At 44.8% G+C, this 18,153-nt stretch overlaps 1 protein-coding gene across 1 annotated transcript; it reads left to right on the forward strand.

Moving 5' to 3' along the window:
- The first annotated feature begins 6,844 nt into the window (after window positions 1-6,844).
- Or6q1 (olfactory receptor family 6 subfamily Q member 1) lies at window positions 6,845-7,794 on the forward strand. Its single transcript, XM_076844582.2, is given in 2 exon segments — window positions 6,845-7,181; window positions 7,184-7,794. Coding segments are annotated over 2 exon segments (948 nt in total).
- Window positions 7,795-18,153: the final 10,359 nt, after the last annotated feature.

Raw genomic sequence — 18,153 nt, forward strand, 5'->3', positions numbered from 1 at the left:
ATTGCCAGTGATAACTACCCTATTCCTTCCGGTTCAGTTGAGGGCAGAATTCTGCCCTCTCTCTTTGGATCAGAGAAGCTGGATCTTTGAATTTGGGGTCCCTGTTCAACAATGGGATCTAATAACCTGCCCTTCCCACCAGCTCCAGAGTTCTGAGCATGTTTGGTTTTCATGTTCCATCCAGAGAAGAAAGTGGATGGAAGAGGTAGCAGGGACAGGTGTGTGGTTCTCTAGATACCTTTGCACACCTGGACGTAGGCTGTTGGCTTCTGGAGTACCTTATGCTCACATAGAGTAAGGGTGCTGAGGGACATTGGGGGGTTTTAGGTCTTTTTATCTGTGGCTGCCTCCCTCAAGCCACCTCAAATAAACCTTCAGTTTAAATAAAATCCATTTGCTTGTTAGTCCAGAGCAACTTCAGGACCACTTGGGGAGCCCCTGGATTCCCCAGCCCTCGGCTTTCCATCCAGTGAAATGCTGCGGTGATCGAATGGTTTATAAGCAAGAGAAGCAGGACAGTAAGTTCTTCCCAAAGGTACTGTTGAAGTTTTCAAAGAACTGACACATCTCTCTCAATGAGTTTCAGAATGTCTGGGGTGTGGCAAGTGGGGAGCGGGGCAGTAAGAACAGAGATTGTTATTCCTTTCTTGAGACTAGGAACTGGGAGTCAGAAACTTTGATTCCCACCATGGTTCCTTCCTGCTCTAGTGGACTCTCCAGTTCAACAGGACTCTGGGGTCTCTGTTGCCCCCATGACTGGAGAGGGGTCAGATTGGGCTGTTTTCTGATCTGGACTCTGTCACTTACTAGCTGATAAGAGCAAAGCTTATATTCTTTTTGTTCTTCTTCCCAGCTATCTGGCGACGGAGGAAATATAGGGCATGCTAGACCAGAGTTTAAAAACAGCTAATATAGTACAGCTTTCCAGGGAATTTAAAATCCAATTCAGCAGCTAAGAAAAAAGAAATTATATAGAAAAAGTCAGTTCAATTTGCCTCCCATACAAGAGAAGTGACAGCAGGCTGCTCTAGGCACACAGGGGGTCATCCCTGCAGGCATCCAGTGATCTCAGAGCTGAGTGGCAGCATGGTCTCATGGACCTCACCCAGATTGGACAGCTCTTCTGTAAGTATAGGTGGGCTTCAGTTTCTTCCCATTTCCTCAAAAATAGGTAGCCGGAAGGTGAAAGAGAACTAAGTATTCTGGGTTAGCATAATGGTGGGAACATGCATTTATTCTTTTATTCATCAACATATTTATTGCATGTGGATTACATGCCAGGGACTCTTTTTGGTATTGCCAACTCGATGATGAGCAAATTGTCAAAGGCACTATTTTCAAGGAACTTTGTGTGTGTGTGTGTGTGTGTGTGTGTGTGTGAGAGAGAGAGAGAGAGAGAGAGAGAGAGATTATAGTCGAGCAAATAAATATCTATCAGTTGAAAAGGAAGTTGTGACCAGGAAATTCCAGCTGAGCAGGGGCTCAGAGAGTGATGGGAAGTTGCATTTTCAGACAGGTGGTCAGAAGTGACTTCTCCATTAAGGTGGCCTTGTGCACAGAATTGAAGGAAGCGCCAGAGGAAGCCACATAGAGATGAAAGAGGGAACAAGAATGGCATAGGTCCTGAGATTTCACTTGATGCTGCTTCCTCCATCCTGAGACCACGCCTGCAATGTCCCTGTTACTCTCCTGATTTGAAGATGGAGACACTGAGGTTCAGCAAGTTTAAATGACTTTCTCAAAATCATCGCTAGTACTAGATGGAGCCAGGGTCAAACTCTGCTCTTCTGGTCCTTGAGACAGTGCTGTTGACACAGGAGACCATCTGCGTGAGATGGGCTGCCTCTTTGCAGTGGGAGCCGGGAATCAGCCATGCAGTGAAGAAGAGCAAAGGACAAGCAGACAGCAGGTGTGGGCATCCTGGGGCCCCTTCTGTCTGCCTCATGGCACCCACCTGCCATTGCTCGCTCACCTTGGTTGATGGTTATTTTCTGAAATCATGACCTGGATCTCAGTAAGCTCATTTTCCATTCCTTTCACCTTTGGGAACAAGTCTCTCAGGGGCCAGGTAGAGAGAACGGAAATAGAGAAATTCAATCTCTTTCACCAGCCTTGTCACAGAGCCACACAAGCTAATGGCTTCAGGAACTAAGTTTTTAATTTCCCTGCATGAATCCCAAACTGTTTTTCCATATTTGTAAGAAAAAAATCTCAGCCAAGAAAACACCATCTTTTGAGGACACCAAATTGGGTCAAGTTCCTGGGCGGCCTCTCTCCTTGTTTAGTAGTTGTCCTGTGTGACCGTCTCCTCTCCCCTTGGCCACTTGCTCCCTATGTGGCACTTGGTTGATGAAGTTCTCTTGACCTCAGAGAGGAAGCTGATGTCTGGGTGCCTCACTGGGCTCCTGCAGGTTGCTGCAGCCTGCAGGGGGTTCCTCCAGCCAGCAGGGCTGTGAGCTGCCAAGAAATCAACCTCACAGTCAGGGCTGGGAGTCAGGGCTTGTAGGCATGTCATTTGGTGAAATGGAAAGGCAGAGAGGTGGCATGGTGTGGACAGAAAGCACAATTTTCACATCAGATACCCCAAGGTTTGGATCCTATCTCTGCTACATATGAGTTCTTTAATCTTGTGCAAGTTAGTGACTGTTCCTGAACCTCGGTTTTTTCAGTGGTATGAAAACCAGGACAAATAACGCTCCTATCAAGGATAGACCATTGAATCATGATATTGTTATGAAGGAAAAATAAGATAATAGGAGTCTGGCAGAATTTGGCCCATGGGAGGGATACAGTTTATGATCCCTTCTCTGTTTTGGTGAGAGGCTCACCTTCCTACCAACACCTGGCCTGTGGAGGTGGAGGGGATGAAGATGCAAAGCAGGATCTGGATGCTGTGGGGTGAGCCAGGGCCCATTCTGAACTCTTGTTCAGACAGCATTTCTCATTACACTGTCTTAAGTGATCCTATCAGATATACTTACTCCATTGTGGTAAGCATCACCCTCCATCTGGGTTTCTTTTATTTCATTTCATAGGAGGAGGGCCTGGGATTTGAAGGCACCAGGTAGTCTCCTGCCTTCCCGTGCACATCTTCTTGTGATTCGCTTGGTCTTATTAATGAGGTTTAGGCCTCTTCTTCTGGGATGCCTTCTTCTCCCGATGATGCTCTTGGTTTTGCTTTTGTCTGGCCTCCACCACCCTCACTGTGACCTGGGTGGGATATTTGCTTCTTAATCTCCTCTGTTCTGTCTTCCTTCTAGGCCAAATTAATTGTCCCCTATTTTGTTCTCCCGGTGTATAACAGATTCATCACATCTTGGGTTCTTAAAAGGCAGGGCTTGGCCCCTATTAACTGTTACAGCCTGATGATCTCTCCTACGCCTGGCATGGAGGGTCCCTGACGAATGCTGGAGTGGGGAAGTGGTCAGCATGCAAGTGTGCATACACCACATCAGTGAGTTAATGGGTTTGAATGCTGTGGATTTCAATTTTTTGCCAAAAGTTAGATAATCCTGAGATTCTCTTATTTAATGAATGGAAGTGAAATAACATACAGTCATGCATTGCATAAGTTGGCTTGGGCAGGAACAGGCCACACTTAGTGATGGCATAGCTGTTGTAGTTTGGGTAAGTACCTCTACGATGTTCATGCAATGACAAAACTGCTTAATGATGCTGCCTGCAGAACATGTTCCTGTTGTTAAGTGGTACATACCTGAATGCTAGTAAGTGCAGCGATGGGACATTCATTCAGTTATTTTATTAATTTAAACTTTCTGAATGCGTTTCTCAATATATTCATCCAATCCATTTGACAGCTAGAGTTCATCCCTTGAGTCTTTCAGAGGATGCAACTAGGTATCAGACAGTAGAGGAAGAGCTGGTAGAATTCAAGCTCATTTCTTAGGATTTTTTTGTTTAGATTTTGGCCTTCAATTTGGAATTCAAGAAAAGATCTCTTTGCACTTTGTTAAGTAGATAATAGAATAGAAGAAACAATAAAGAAACATTTTTTTTTTAAAAATCAGGCTGTAATTGCCCACCTGTGTCCAACCTATACCTTCTTGGGTGTCAATTATCCCCCACCCCATCTCTCTGCAGAACAAGAGAAAATAGATGATTTGGTAACAGCTTGGCTGCATGGTGGTGCCAGAGGTGGTGTGTCCATCAAGTAGGGTAACTGAAGCTCACCACAGTATGATGACATTCTTTTTTTGTTCATCTAACAGTCCGGTGTGGGACGGGGATTAGCACATTATAGCCCACGGTCCATACCCAGCTTGTAGCCCAGTTTTGTAAGGCTCATGAGCTGAGAATGATTTTTACATTTTTAAAGCTTTGCAACGCCTCCCCCAACCCCATATGTGGCAGAGACTATCTGTGGCTCCCAAAAACTTAAATTATTTACAGTCTGGCCTTGTACAGAAAATACTTGATGTTCTATGTTTCAGGAAGACATGAGTTGTATTCTGCAGGGAACTCGGGCTCTTTCCATCTTTTGGCTTCACAATGGGGAAAGAACAGGGAAGCCACACACGCTTCTCAAAAAATCCCAGCCACAGATGACATGCATCACTGAGTGGATACAAGAAGGTGAAAATGTAGTCCCTTTCCAGCTGTCTCCTGGCAACTACGCCATACTGGGTGAGCATGAATCTTTGCACTTTCTCTGTCTGAAATATCCTACTTCTCTATCCTCCTTCAGTGTTTGAGTAATAAAGCAGGTTCTTTCAGTGGATCTAATCTGGACCTGATATGAACCCCACAGGTTTTGGCATACTCTAAGCCATGGATCAGAGAATTACAAGGCTCCGTACTTGACCTCGGGTTGGCTGTTGGCGGGCACCTGCTCTGTACCAGGATGCTCTTCAGTATCTGCCAAGATTCCTGGTACAGAGCAGGTGTGTTTTTGTACTTATTGGCCTGATGTGCATACAAATTGGGGGGAATGAGGGAAGTAAAAGGCACTCAAGTGAAGATAGGACTAACAAACTTGTGTCACAGCTGGAAGGACAGGTAAGATTTAGAATAATAGTAACAATTCATATATGAGACAGCCACGCCAGTGTATTGCAGATCCAGGGCTGATTCCAGATCTGTGTGACTCTACATCTCATGTTCCTCCTGAATGCAGAGAAGAGAGAACATTTCAGAGAACTTTACTGCAAAATCTGTTTATAACAGCTGTCAAGTCAGGCTTCTACAGCATCTGTGTACAGTGAACATCTCCTCTAGGGAGGGCATGTAAGGATGTTGCAGCTTGGATTTAGAAATGGTGAGGACATGCACAGGAATCTGAAGTCACTGACCTGTTCATTTCTGATTTTGTACCTCTGTGTGCTCTCCTCATCTGGAAATCATGGGATGTTGAAGCCAGAAGAAACTTGCTTAATTATAAGCAGAAGGGGAAAGGGCTTTAAAGAACGTGGCAAACCTGAATTCAAACTCTAGTTCAGGCTTAAAGTGGCAGCCACCAATTATTTAGCTCACAAATTTACAACTAGGGAGGGTCCATCAGGGAAGGCTGGTGTCAGTCTGGCAGTCCTAACCAGAGATTGAAGGATATATTTGTTAGACTTCTTATTCACCTACATTAGCATGTTACTGCTGGCTGTCAGTGGGAGCTTGGCCAGGGTAGGGGCCTTAGTTCTTCTCCATCTGGGCTTTCTGCAAGCTGCTTGGGCTTCCTTACAATATGGTGGTTGGATTCCAAAAAGCAGGAAGTGAAAACTGACAGTTTCTTCTGATCCTGAAAACAGGCACAGCATCACTTCCATGTTATTTTGCTGTCAGTCACAGAGCCCAGATTCTAGGGAATAGCCATCGATCCCACATTTCAATGGGAAGAGTGTCAAAGAATTTTGGATTGCTTTTTTTTTTTTTTTTGGTATCAGGGATTGAACCCGGGGCACTTAACAACTGAGCCACATCCCTAGACTAATTTATTTTGAGATAGGGTCTCGCCAAGTTGCTTATGGCCTTGCTAAATTGCTGAGCTGGTTTTGATCTTGTGATCCTCTTGCCTCAGCTGCCCAAGTTGCTGGTATTACAGGCATGCACCACCATGCCTGGCTCTGGGTTACATTTTAAAACTTCTGTAGAAATGGAGATACTACATATTCCCTTTACTCTTAAAATAAGATAGGAGTTTAATCTCTTTGTACCCTGTTTTTATTATGTTTCTACAATGGGATGATCCAGTTTGTATTTGATCTCAATCCTGTGGATTCTATGTTTTAATAGCTACATTCACTCTCCAGAGCTACTGACATTTCCATAGTCAAGGCCAATATCACTCCATGTTATACTCACAACAACCTCTGGCCTCTCTGCTTCTTTTCTTATCCGCCAAATTTGCTCCTTCTGAAGGGCAAAAAGCAAGGATTGCTGTCCTTCTTAGAACGCTTCAAGCTCTCTGTGGCCCTCGGATTGGAGCTAGCTTTTCCTTTCCCTTGACAAATCCACAATGTCCTCTATGGTGCCTGGGATTTTATACTTGCAACATTCTCTCTACTTCTCTACTGTTTATCTCGTGAACTCATACCTCTTTTTCAGGTTCAAGTTTACTGACTCCTCCAGGAAGACCTCTCAAGACTGGTTGAGCTTCCCTGCTGTTTCCTTCCGTAATATCCTGCCTCAATCCTATTCAACCCTTTTCATCTTGTACTGAGATTGTCCATTTTCCCGTGCCCCTCAGACTTTGCATTCTTTGTGGGTGGGGTCAGTGTCTGACTTCACCTTCCTTTTCTGCCCTAGAAGGTATTATAGTCGACATCCTCTTAGGCTCTCTTGGAGTTTTCATCATCGAGGAGGCTATGAGTCTACCAAGTTGTCCCTCCCACCTATGCAGTCATATACCCAAAATTGGACCCAAGTAACGAAGTTTGTCATGGTGGGCTTTGCTGGGGTGCAAGAAGCACGCCTCCTTTTCTTTGCGCTTTTCCTCACCATGTACCTGTTCACCTTGGCAGAGAACTTGGCCATCATACTAGTGGTGGGCCTTGACCACCGGCTCCGGAGACCCATGTATTTCTTCCTGACACACTTGTCCTGCCTTGAAATCCTGTACACTTCAGTCACGGTGCCCAAGATGCTGGCTGGTTTTACTGGGGTAGAGGGGGGCAAGTATATCTCCTATGCTGGCTGCCTGTCCCAGCTTTTCATTTTCACCTTCCTTGGGGCAACTGTTTCCTGCTGGCCGCCATGGCCTACGACCGCTATATGGCCATCTGTATGCCCCTCCGCTATGGGTCCTTGGTGTCCTGGGGCACCTGCATCCGTCTGGCAGCTGCTTGTTGGCTGGCAGGCTTCCTTACACCCATTTTGCCCATCTACCTCATGACTCAGCTGGCATTTTGTGGCCCCAACGTTGTGGACCACTTCTTCTGCGATGCCTCACCCCTGCTGGCCTTGTCCTGCTCGGATGTCCCCCTGAAGGAGACGGTGGATTTCCTGGTATCTCTGGCTGTGCTCCTGGCCTCCTCTACCGTCATCGCCGTGTCCTACGGCAACATCGTCTGGACGCTGCTGCACATCCGCTCGGCTGCTGAGCGCCGGAAGGCCTTCTCCACCTGTGCGGCTCACCTCACAGTGGTGGGCCTCTTCTATGGCACTCTTTTCTTTATGTACGTCCGGACCAAAGTGGCCTCCTCCATCAACTTCAACAAGGTGGTGTCCGTCTTCTACTCCATCGTCACACCAATGCTCAACCCCCTCATCTACAGTCTTCGGAACAAGGAGGTGAAGGGAGCCCTGGGCCGAGCCTTTTCCCTCAAGTCCTGGAAGAGACAATGAGGAGGCGGATGGAGGATACCCAGCCTCCTTTTCTGGGGTATCCAAAAGGAGCATGGTAAGGACTACGGAAGGGAGGTATGGCTGGGTACCCAGGAGTTATAGACTATGCAATAGTTAAAGGAACATGCTGCGCTGCTATAACAAGAGAGACTTAACTACAACGTAGCATGAAGAATGCAGGATATTTTGTCTTCCTGGCAGAAGTCCTTGGTGAGTGTTCCAGGTTGATGGGGAGCTCTGAGCAGCAGGTATTCAAAGGTTCAAGTTCTTTCTATCTGGTAGAGTCAACCTTCCTTAAGATGTTGGCAAAGTAAAGCCAGCAGGCCAAATCTGGCTCAGCACCATGCTTTTTAATGGCCTGTGAGATAAGAATGGTTTTTACCTTCCTAAGTGCCTGAATGAAAATTAAAAGAATAATGTTTCCTGACACAAAAGTTCATAAAATTCAAATTCCAGTGTCCATAAATTAAGTTTTATTAGAACATAATCACATCCATGTATCTTGCTATAATGACAACTAAGGCCATTCTTCTGCTACAATGGCTATTCTGAGTAGTTGTAACAGAGACGACTTGCAGCCCCTGATCTAGAGACTTCTTGCTATTTACATGGTCAACACTGGGCAAGAGAGGCCAGAGTAAAACATGGGAGAGACACACTCTGTGCCTTAACGTATCTTGAGCAGATGTGGTAATGAGCACTTCCACTCACCTTTTTCAGTGAGAAGTGAGTCAAAAGTTACATCTAATCACAAAGGAAGTAAAATTAGTCTCTAGGTGGGCAACCAGATGCCCAGTTTACTTATTGTAAGAAATGGAAGAAAACACAATTTGATAGACAACCAGCACTTTCCACCACAGATGAAATTCCCAGAATCAGAGCCGATTTTCCATGTGATTTATGTTCATTTGTAATATCTGCATTCTGTGATTTGAAATATAGACCGATCTTCTCCCAAATCAGATGGTGCTTGCAAATTGATTTAAAGAGATCTCTATGGCAATGCCAGTTCCAAGTTATACTTAAAAAGACAATTACAATTCAAGTAGTTCCCTATATGTACCAATTGCGTTCCTAAAGGCATGTATGATCACCATTTGAATGTGGATTCCAGAAACTACAGTAAATGGAAGAAGAAAATGTTGAACTTGGGACCGATTGGGGGGAAGGACAGATTTTCTTTGACGATGTTCCTCAACTGGCCAGATGACATGGCAGCATCTTTCAACACCACAGATTTGCCTAATAGCGTTTGAGCTGTTGTCTTTCCCTCTGTTAATAGGGAGTGCACAGGTCAAGCAGTTTGAAAACCTTTCATTTACTTTTTTTTTTTTTGGTACTGTGAATTTAACCTGGGGCACTCGACAACTGAAGTACATCCCCAGTTCTTGTTTTTTTTTACTTTGAGACAGGGCCTCACTAAGTTGCTGAGGCTGGCCTTGAGCTTGCAATCCTCCTGTCTCAGCCTCCAGAGTCACTACAATTACAGGCGTGTACCACTGTGCCTGGCTCATTTACTGAGTATTACATCACTAATGTGCTTTAGATTCTTTTCAATGACTGTGGGATGCAAAAATGTTACTAAAGTGAGAACTTCTCAGGATCAAATGGAAGAATTCACCTGAATGAAATAGAAGGACTCTACACTTCCAGGCACCTGACTTGAGGAGACATAAACACAATACCTATTGGGTTTTGACTGAGGAAAAGGAAATGCTCTGGGTTACGTAGTACTCATTTATGGTAGCAAGAAGAATTCAACTTTAAACACAAGTACTGTTTTCTGAATTTTGAGAACTGCTCTAAGAATAACTCCATGGGAAGTATTAATAAAGTCTACTATTTTGGGATTCTTGAGGAATAAGTCTATATTTTTGAGATAAATTGCATCAGGAAGGCTCTTGCACGTATAAAGTGAATCTTGTTTTAATAAAACCTCATACAAGAAACAAAACTGGGGGAAAACCCCACTCTTGTGAGAGTGTGATTATTTACATTACAAAATTAAAACTATCGCTCTTAAAAAAAAAAAAAACAGCTACATCAGAATCTGGGGCATACGAAAAGTGGAGGTATCAACAGACAATGTTTTTCAAAGTGGCTACTAATGGTAGATCCACGTGCAGTGAAGATAAACTAGGAAATCATGTCAGGGAAAATGTACATTTCAGAAAATAGAACATTTCTGAAAACATAATTGCTTCTCTGAGGGTTTCTGTTCCTAGAGTGAAGCATGGGCTTAGTGTGGAGTGCTGCCCAGGGGGTCTGTGACAGTCACCTGTCCTCATTTACGAAAAGGCAAGTAGCTAACCATAGCAGGGACAGGTTGTTTACTTAGAAGAAAATTTCATAGTAGACATGTCTAGTGTAGTTCAAATGGGTTAAGTTGGAAATATTAGACCCCAAACTCTTTGCCTATAAGAATATGTTTTAGACTCTCCAAAGAGCCCCCCCCCCCCCCCCATGACCTAGCTTAGAGTAAGGGTCTCAAAAAAAGTTTTAATCATTTGGCAATAAAACAAGATATCCAGATTTTGCCACTATTCATCATTTTATTGAACTATTTAACAAATAATTGTTCAGTGCTTACCATGTGCCTTGTACTCTTCTAAATGTTTTATAAATATTAATTCATTTACTCCTCACTGATAATTCCATGAGGTCAGTGCTATTGTTATCCTCCTGAGGTACAGAGAAGCTAAGTAACTTGTCCAAAGTCACGCAGCTAAGTGGCAGAGCTAAGGCTTAAGCCCTGTGCATCTGCCTCTTAACCTGTGTATAGTGGTGATGCTCTGGGTACATTGGTCCTCTCTCAGCACTTATTCCCTTATCTGTAAGAGGTCAGAGCAGACAAGGTGTCTTTAACTCTCTACTTTTCATGTGTTTCACGTGTGCCGAGCACTTTCACTATTTTCTCATTTCATCATCCCCACAACCTGGAGGGGAGAGCTCAGCCTCATCCTCTGCAGGAGGAGACGGAACCTCAGGGAGGTTAAGCTACCTGCTCAAGTCCATACAGCTACAAAGGGAGGAGCCAGAGAATTAGAACCACATTTATTGGACTCCACTCAACCCCCCTTTCTCCATGCCTCCTCTCCCGGGTCTCCTCCTGTGCTAACTTTGCATAAGTGGATCCATTTGTTCATCAGATGTAATCAGTCTCTTCTGTGTCCCTGGCCTTGACTCTGTGCTTAGGGGCCGAAGGATGAAAGAGACCACCTGCTTCCATCAAGGACAATATTTTTTTGCAAATGTGTCTTATCTCCCCTGATGAGATGAAATACAAAACAGAGGCAGCTGGGGCAAGCAGGGGTTCTGGACCAGTGTGATGGGGCTCAGAGGAAGGAGTGTTCCTCCTGGTAGGGAGTTAAGAGGGCATTCCCCAGAAAGCAGGACTTCCTGTGATCCCCTTCTGCTTTCCTCACTTGGGATGAGGTCTGCCAAGCATTTGTCCTTTGGTGTTCTTGGCACGGTGGAGAAGGATGATGTAGCACTTGGGAACGAAGAGACAGAACAGGAGGCCTGCTCCTGATGCCAAGATGGCAGAGGCCTCCACGGCTACGGTGTCTTTGCTTTGTGGGCAGAGATGAAGGACACCCAGACATGGAGCAGACCAACATGCTGACAGTGATGTGCTTCGCTTCATTGAAGGTGTCAGGCAGCCTGTGGGCAGGGAAGGCTACCATCACGCTGAGCAGACCTCGCAAACCCAAGTAGCCCAGCATGGCATAGAACAGTTCCAAGGAACCCCCATTACACTTCAAAGTCACCGTGGATCCAGGCTCTGTGGAGTTTATGGACTGTGGGGGCCATCTGGTCACCCAGAGTATGCACAAGGCCGTCTGGAGCAGGAAACAGACATTGGGGAGGTGCCAGGGAGCACCGGCCCTGCCCACACCCTGATCTCCGTGTCTGGACTTGCGGTGTGGAAGGCTGCCACCACCACTATGGTCTTGGCCAGCACAGTGGACACACAGACTGTGAAGGTGACCCCAAAGGCTGCCTAGTGCACAGCACAGGTGAGGGGACCTGGGTAGCCAATGCACATGAAGGGACAGAGGAAACACAGTGCCAAGGAGGACAGTCGGAGGTAGCAGAGCTGGCTGTGATTGTCTGGGACGATGGGGGTGTGCTGGTGCCTGATGACTATGCCTAGGATGGCCAGGGCGACGGGGGAGAGCAGGGCTGCACAGACGGCCAGCGCTGTGCTGAGGGGCTCCTGGTAGGACATGACATCCAGGGTATCTGTGGTGCACCGGGTCTTCCTCCCGTTGGGCCCCTAGTCCATGGGACACTTCTGGCGTGTGGCACTCTCTGAGGGAGAAAGAAACTGTGTCAGAGAGCAGAGCCGGGAAGCTCCTGGAGGCAGCTGAGTGGTTCCACGACGTGTGGTGGCTTTTCCAGGAGGCTCCGAGCATTTCCATCTCCTTGCAGTGGGCCTTCCAGATTGTGCGATGTCCCCGGAACGGGAGCCAAAGGCACAGATGGCAGAAATCCCCATGGTGGCTGCTTATCATGCGCCAGACTATCATGAAATAACATTGAGCAACCTACAGAACCTCCTCTCCGGGCTGCGTCCTTTTGAATTGAACGACCATCGCTTGCTGCACTGTCGTAATTAATAGTTGTGACTACTTAATTTGTGCATTTATTTACCCAACAACCTATTTAATGAATGTTTATGAAGTCCTTAGCATTTACAAGGAATCCATCTCTTTTTAAAAAAATTTTGGTTATTTTTTGAGATGGGGGTCTCACTGTATGTTTCCCAGGTTGGTTTTGAACTCGAGGATTCAAGGGATTCCCCCTGCTTCAGCCTCCAGAGTGCTGGGACGGCAGCTAGACACCACCATGCCCAGCTAGAAGAAAGCCTCTCTTTTTAGCATGCAGCCACCAGTCTCTAAATCATTCCAGTGATAGAACTTGACAGAGCTTTGTATTTCATAGTTACAGGATAGATTTTGCAGCTGGGCCCTGAAATGGTCACATAGTCCCTCCCATTTAACCTCTTATCCTGGCTTTGGTTATTTTTGCTTCTAGAGACTTTTATTCCATGTTCCCCTAATCTCCAAGTTTAAGGATTCCTTCTTATTTATCTTTCTCCCATTGTTTTCAGCATCCAGTGGCTTCTCCTTGGCTTCATTGAGTGGCACCTTTTCCCAACGATTCCACCCTCTCAGAAAGAGTTTTCAGTGTAAGAAAAGCCTTTGTCCAACTCGGTGGCTTCTTTAGTTCCCGGGACCTTGGACCTGGTGTCCCTGTTCTGATCATCCTCCTTTCTAGTACATCCACCATGTGTTCGTCTCCCCTAATCCCACGGCAACACATGCCCGGCTTCTCTGTGAGCACATCAGCAGCTGCTCATTTCCTACAGAATAGAGTCTGTGTGCCTGGGTCCACAAGTGAGGCCCTCTGTGATCTGGTCACCTGCTTCCTACATCACAGTCTCAACTCAATCTGCCATGGCTCCTCCTTGCTTTCAAACCTTGAATTTTTTGCTGACTTACCCCTTGGCCTGGGCTGTCCTTGTTATGGTTTGTTGCCTTTAGGATGTCACTCATAGATTAAGGCCTGCATCACACACCGTTCCCTTCAGTGAAAAGTCTCCCTGCACATGCCTCTTCAGGATTACTTGTTCCACTGTTCTCAAGGCTCAAACTTTTACTACGGTTTATAACTTGGCTTCATGGTCTAGTTTCTTTCTCAAGAGAGCTGAGCTAGGAGGGCAGGGTGGGGGCAGAACGTCATTGTACTTGAACACATCAGGAGCTCTAGGAGTCCAGGGACTGTGTCTCGTTTGCTGTTGCTAGCCTTGTATATGGCAGTATACAGTAGGTGCCACTTAGTACCTGATGAATGAATGACAACTTAGGAAAATACGTTTAAGTCAACAGGGGGATTTTCTTCAATGTTTTTGGACTACCAAGTGCCAGGTCTTAAACTAGTTACAGGATTTGGACAAACTCATGGTTGATTTAAGAAAGGATGTACGAGGCTTAAGTGATGTGAGCGTAGCCTGCGGGAAGGACACATTGACCCCATCTTTTTGGTCTCCTTGTTCCGGTGCTTTTTCTCACCGAAGGATCTTCCCTAGATGTGAACGTGAGGTTTGACCTGAAGCTTACTCTGCTGCTGCTGCTGACCACACTCTGGTGAGGGCCAGCCTCCCTCCTTACCTGGTGACATGCCGTTTCAGCTGTGGGGCCGGAGTAGGATAGATGAGGGCATGGAAAGAGACATTTCAGACTAAAAGCAGGACCAGAGGGAGATAATTAGAAATCTCTACAATGGGAGAAGAACGTGCATACCCGATGGAGAAACTTCTACTTTTATTCTTACTACACTGGTCTGCGGAAGATGCTTTGGCTGCCCAGTGAAGGGAGAGTTTAAGCTGCTGTAACAGAGACCTGCCCTGATAGTTGAGGTGTAACTGCACTTACATGAGAATTCCCCCCTCTGCTGCGCTGAGCTGCTGTGGGGTCTGGCCAAGGACTAAAGGGTTTCCCTGGGTCATTTCCCATTGTTTTATAAAAGCTCAGCATCGATTGGCTATTTCTTGACTATTCCTAGTAACTCCAGGAGGACACATTAGCTACCTCAGGGTGAGCTTGGATCTGCAGTGGAATACAATTTATCTTCTCATTTTCTTTGTCTTTTGTAAGCTTCTTCATTTGGGGAGCCTCGGAGTGGCTTAGGGAGGTTCCACTCAGAGATGTGTAGGTTAATAACTCACCCCTTTTGACCAAGTAGGTTCAATATAACAAACACTCCTGTGTGTGCAGAGTTTACCTATAAGTGCTCTTCTGCTCAGGTAACAGCTCTCTCATTGATCGGTAGCTGTTTTCCACGGGGGCCCCTAAAATCAGAATGTCCAACGACTTTATATCCTCTCTGACCTGGGAGGACCGCCGATGTTTCTAATGTCAAATGCTGTCAGCGTCTCACCATCCTTGGTGAAGAAATCTCTTCCTGGGTTCTGGTGGTGAGGTGGACGTTCCTGGTGTAATGGAACACCTGAGAGAGGACAAGGAGACAGAAAGTGGACAGGAGCAGCGCCAGTCCTGGGGTGCTTCCTTCCTGCTATGCATGGTTCCCCCATATCTGAGCTTGCTGGTGCTTGGGGGGGGGGAACCTGATATCCACACATTTGATTAATTCTGATTAAAAAAATAACCCTCTCTTTTCACATGCTGTGAGTTGTGTTCATCTATCGGGGTTGGATAGCCAAGTGAAAGTCAAGGCAATGGGAATCTAGAAGCATTGGGTTTTGTCTAAAATAGATTCAGAGTTCTGCTGCTCTGTGAATATGAACCTATCCAATTTTCTACCGCCCAGCCACCCACCCATCTATTCATCTCTCCACTCAAGTCCTTCTGCTGTCTGCCCCATGCTTTGGGCCACTCCTGCTAATGGCATTTTCTCCAAAACTCTGCCTGATGTTTATGATAATTTGTGGCTCTTTCCAATCAGAAGGTCAACACCTGGGGGGCAAGCACATATTTTTGCCCATTTCCTATCCCCCTATTACTCCAAGGTGACTGGATATTGCTTAATACATGCTTGTGGCATAAAAACTTCTTTGTTGAGTTAGCCTGAGAGATTCCAGCCAAGAGGGATTATTCCTGTCTAGAAATTTCTTGATTGGGGGCAGGGCTATAAAGGAAATAATTAATAATTAAGAGTGTGAAGGGAAAGCCTACAGAGTGGGAAAAATGTCTGCCAGCTACTCTTCCAACAGGGAATTAATATCCAGAATATATAGAAACCCAAAAACTTAAAACAAAAAATCTAAATAACAAAATTCAATAAATGGGCAAATGATCTATGCAGACATTTCTCAAAAGAATAAGTATAAATGGGCAACAAATATATGAAAAAATGTTCAACATCCTTAATAATCAGGGAAATGTAAATCAAAAAATACACTGAGATTTCATTTCACTCCAGTCAGAATGGCAGTCATCAAGAATACAAATAGTACAAATAATGACTTCTGGGGAAAATGGTATGCTTACACAGTGTTGATGGGATGGAAAATTAGTATAACCATGTTGAAAAGCAGATTCCTCAAAAGGCTAGGAATGGGACACCACTCTTTGGTGTTTATCCAAAATAACTAACATTAGCATACTACAGTGATACATGCATAACAATGTCTATAGCAGCCCAATTCACAATAACCAAGTTCTGGAACCAGCCTAAAGATCCATCAATGGATGAAAGGATAAAGAAAACGTGGCAGATATACACAATGAAGTTTCACTCAGCTATGAAGAAGAATGAAATTATGGCATATGCTGGTAAATGGGTGTAACTGGAGAGTATCACGCTAAGTGAAATAAGCCAGACTCATAAAGTCAAGGGCAGGGTGCAGGGGCAGAAAATAGAAGTTTGTTGGATTAGACAAAGGGAGATGAAGGGAAGAGGAGGGGATGGGAAAAGGAAAGATGGCAGAGTGAATCCGACAAAACATTCCTATGTTCATTTATGAACACACGAGCAGTGAAACATCTCATACAACCACAAAAATGGGATCCCAATTAGAACAAGCTATACTCCATGCAAATATGTCAAAATGCACTCTGCTGTCATGCATATCTAAAAAGAACAAATAAAAAAGTTAAAAAAGAAAGTCAAGAGCCAAAGTTTTCTCTCATTTGTGAAAACTAGAGAAAAACAAGGAAAAAAAATAAGAAGGAGATCACATGAAAATAAAAATGAGAAGGTGGAGTAGAGGAAGGGCATTGAGGGGAAGGGACGAGGGATGGGTAAAGAGAGCAACTGTGGAATGAAACCGACCAACTTATGCTATGTGTGAGTACATTGTATTGAATTCTACTTTTAGGTGTAAACATAATGCATCAATTAAAAATAGACAAAGATGTATAAGGAGGACCAGTAGAGCAGAGGAGGGGGATTGTAGGAGGAAGAAGAGGAGGGGAAGGGGATGTGTTGGGGATTAAGAATGAGCAAACTATATTGTATGCATTTATGGTAATGTTAAAATGAACTCCACTGTTATATATAATTTTAATGCACTAATAAAAAGACAATAAAATAGGTTGTTCCTGATTTGAAGATTTCTTTGGTTTAAACACATGTTTTTTCCAAAATTCACCTTGAAACTCATCTCTCTTGTGGTGGTATTAACAGGGGAGGCCTTTGGGGAGATGATTAGGTCACAGGGCTGTGTCCCTATGAATGGGGTTAGTGCCTTATAGAAGCGACGGAGGGAACTAGCTAGGCCTGTCTTTACCCTTCTGCCTTCAACCACATCAAACACAAGAAGGTCCCCTCCAGACACAGAATGCCAGAGTCTTGATTTTGGATCTTCCAGTTTGTTGAACTGGGGGATCAAATTTATTTTATTCACAAAGTACCCAGTCTTTATTAAATTGTTACACCGGCACAGAGGCACTAAGAAAAACTTCTATTAATGTTAGAAGAAATGTGCTGGGCACCATAGCTTTTGCCTGTAATCTCAGCAACTCCACAGGCTGAGATAGGAGGATCATAAGTTTGAGGCCAGCGTTAGCAACTTTGGGATGCTCTAAGCAACTTAGTGAGACACTGTCTCAAAATGAAAAATGAAAAGAGCTGGGGATGTAGCCCAATGGCAAAGCATCCCTGGGTTCAATCCCCAGTACAAAAAATAAAATATGATAAAGAATTTTCCTCTACTTCAACTTTACAACATTGTTTGGACGTTAGCAGTGGCGTACTGCTTGTTCAACAACTGTCTCTCTGGGAGAAAAAAAAAAAGTCAGCTTTTTTCGTGTTCTCTAATTTTCTTGGTGAGAATATTCACAACATGGCCAGCCTCAAGCTCCCAATGGGGTAATTAACAATTTGCACAATTCCTGAAAAACAGACAATGGACCCTTGTTGGTGGGAGCCAGTTCTGTCTTGTTACTCGAGACCCCTAGTATCTTTGGTGAGGTATCTTATGAATGTCCTAAAGAGGCAGCTGTCCACCTCTCCCTCTCTCTGCTGGAGATCCTCTTGTTCACAGGCTGCCAAACTATGCCTGCAGCCAAATATGCTCTGCACCTGTTTTTGTGTGGCTTGTGAGTTAATGATAGCTTCTAAATTTTTAAATCGTTTAAAAAATTAAAAGAATACTGTTATATCACACATGGAAGACATGTGGAAGAAACTCAAATTGCAGTGTACGTAAATAAGGTTTTATTAGAACACAGTCATGTCTATTAGCTTATGGATTACCTGTGGCTTCATTCATGTTACTCAGTGGTGTTGAGTACTCGTGATAGAGATTATGTGGACTGAAAAATCCTGAAATACTTCTATCTAGCTCTTAACCAAGAAGGCTTATGCATCATTCTTGGTAATGTAGTCTAT

The sequence above is a fragment of the Callospermophilus lateralis genome, chromosome 2, assembly GCF_048772815.1.
Source record: "Callospermophilus lateralis isolate mCalLat2 chromosome 2, mCalLat2.hap1, whole genome shotgun sequence".
Classification (NCBI taxonomy): Eukaryota; Metazoa; Chordata; class Mammalia; order Rodentia; family Sciuridae; genus Callospermophilus; species Callospermophilus lateralis.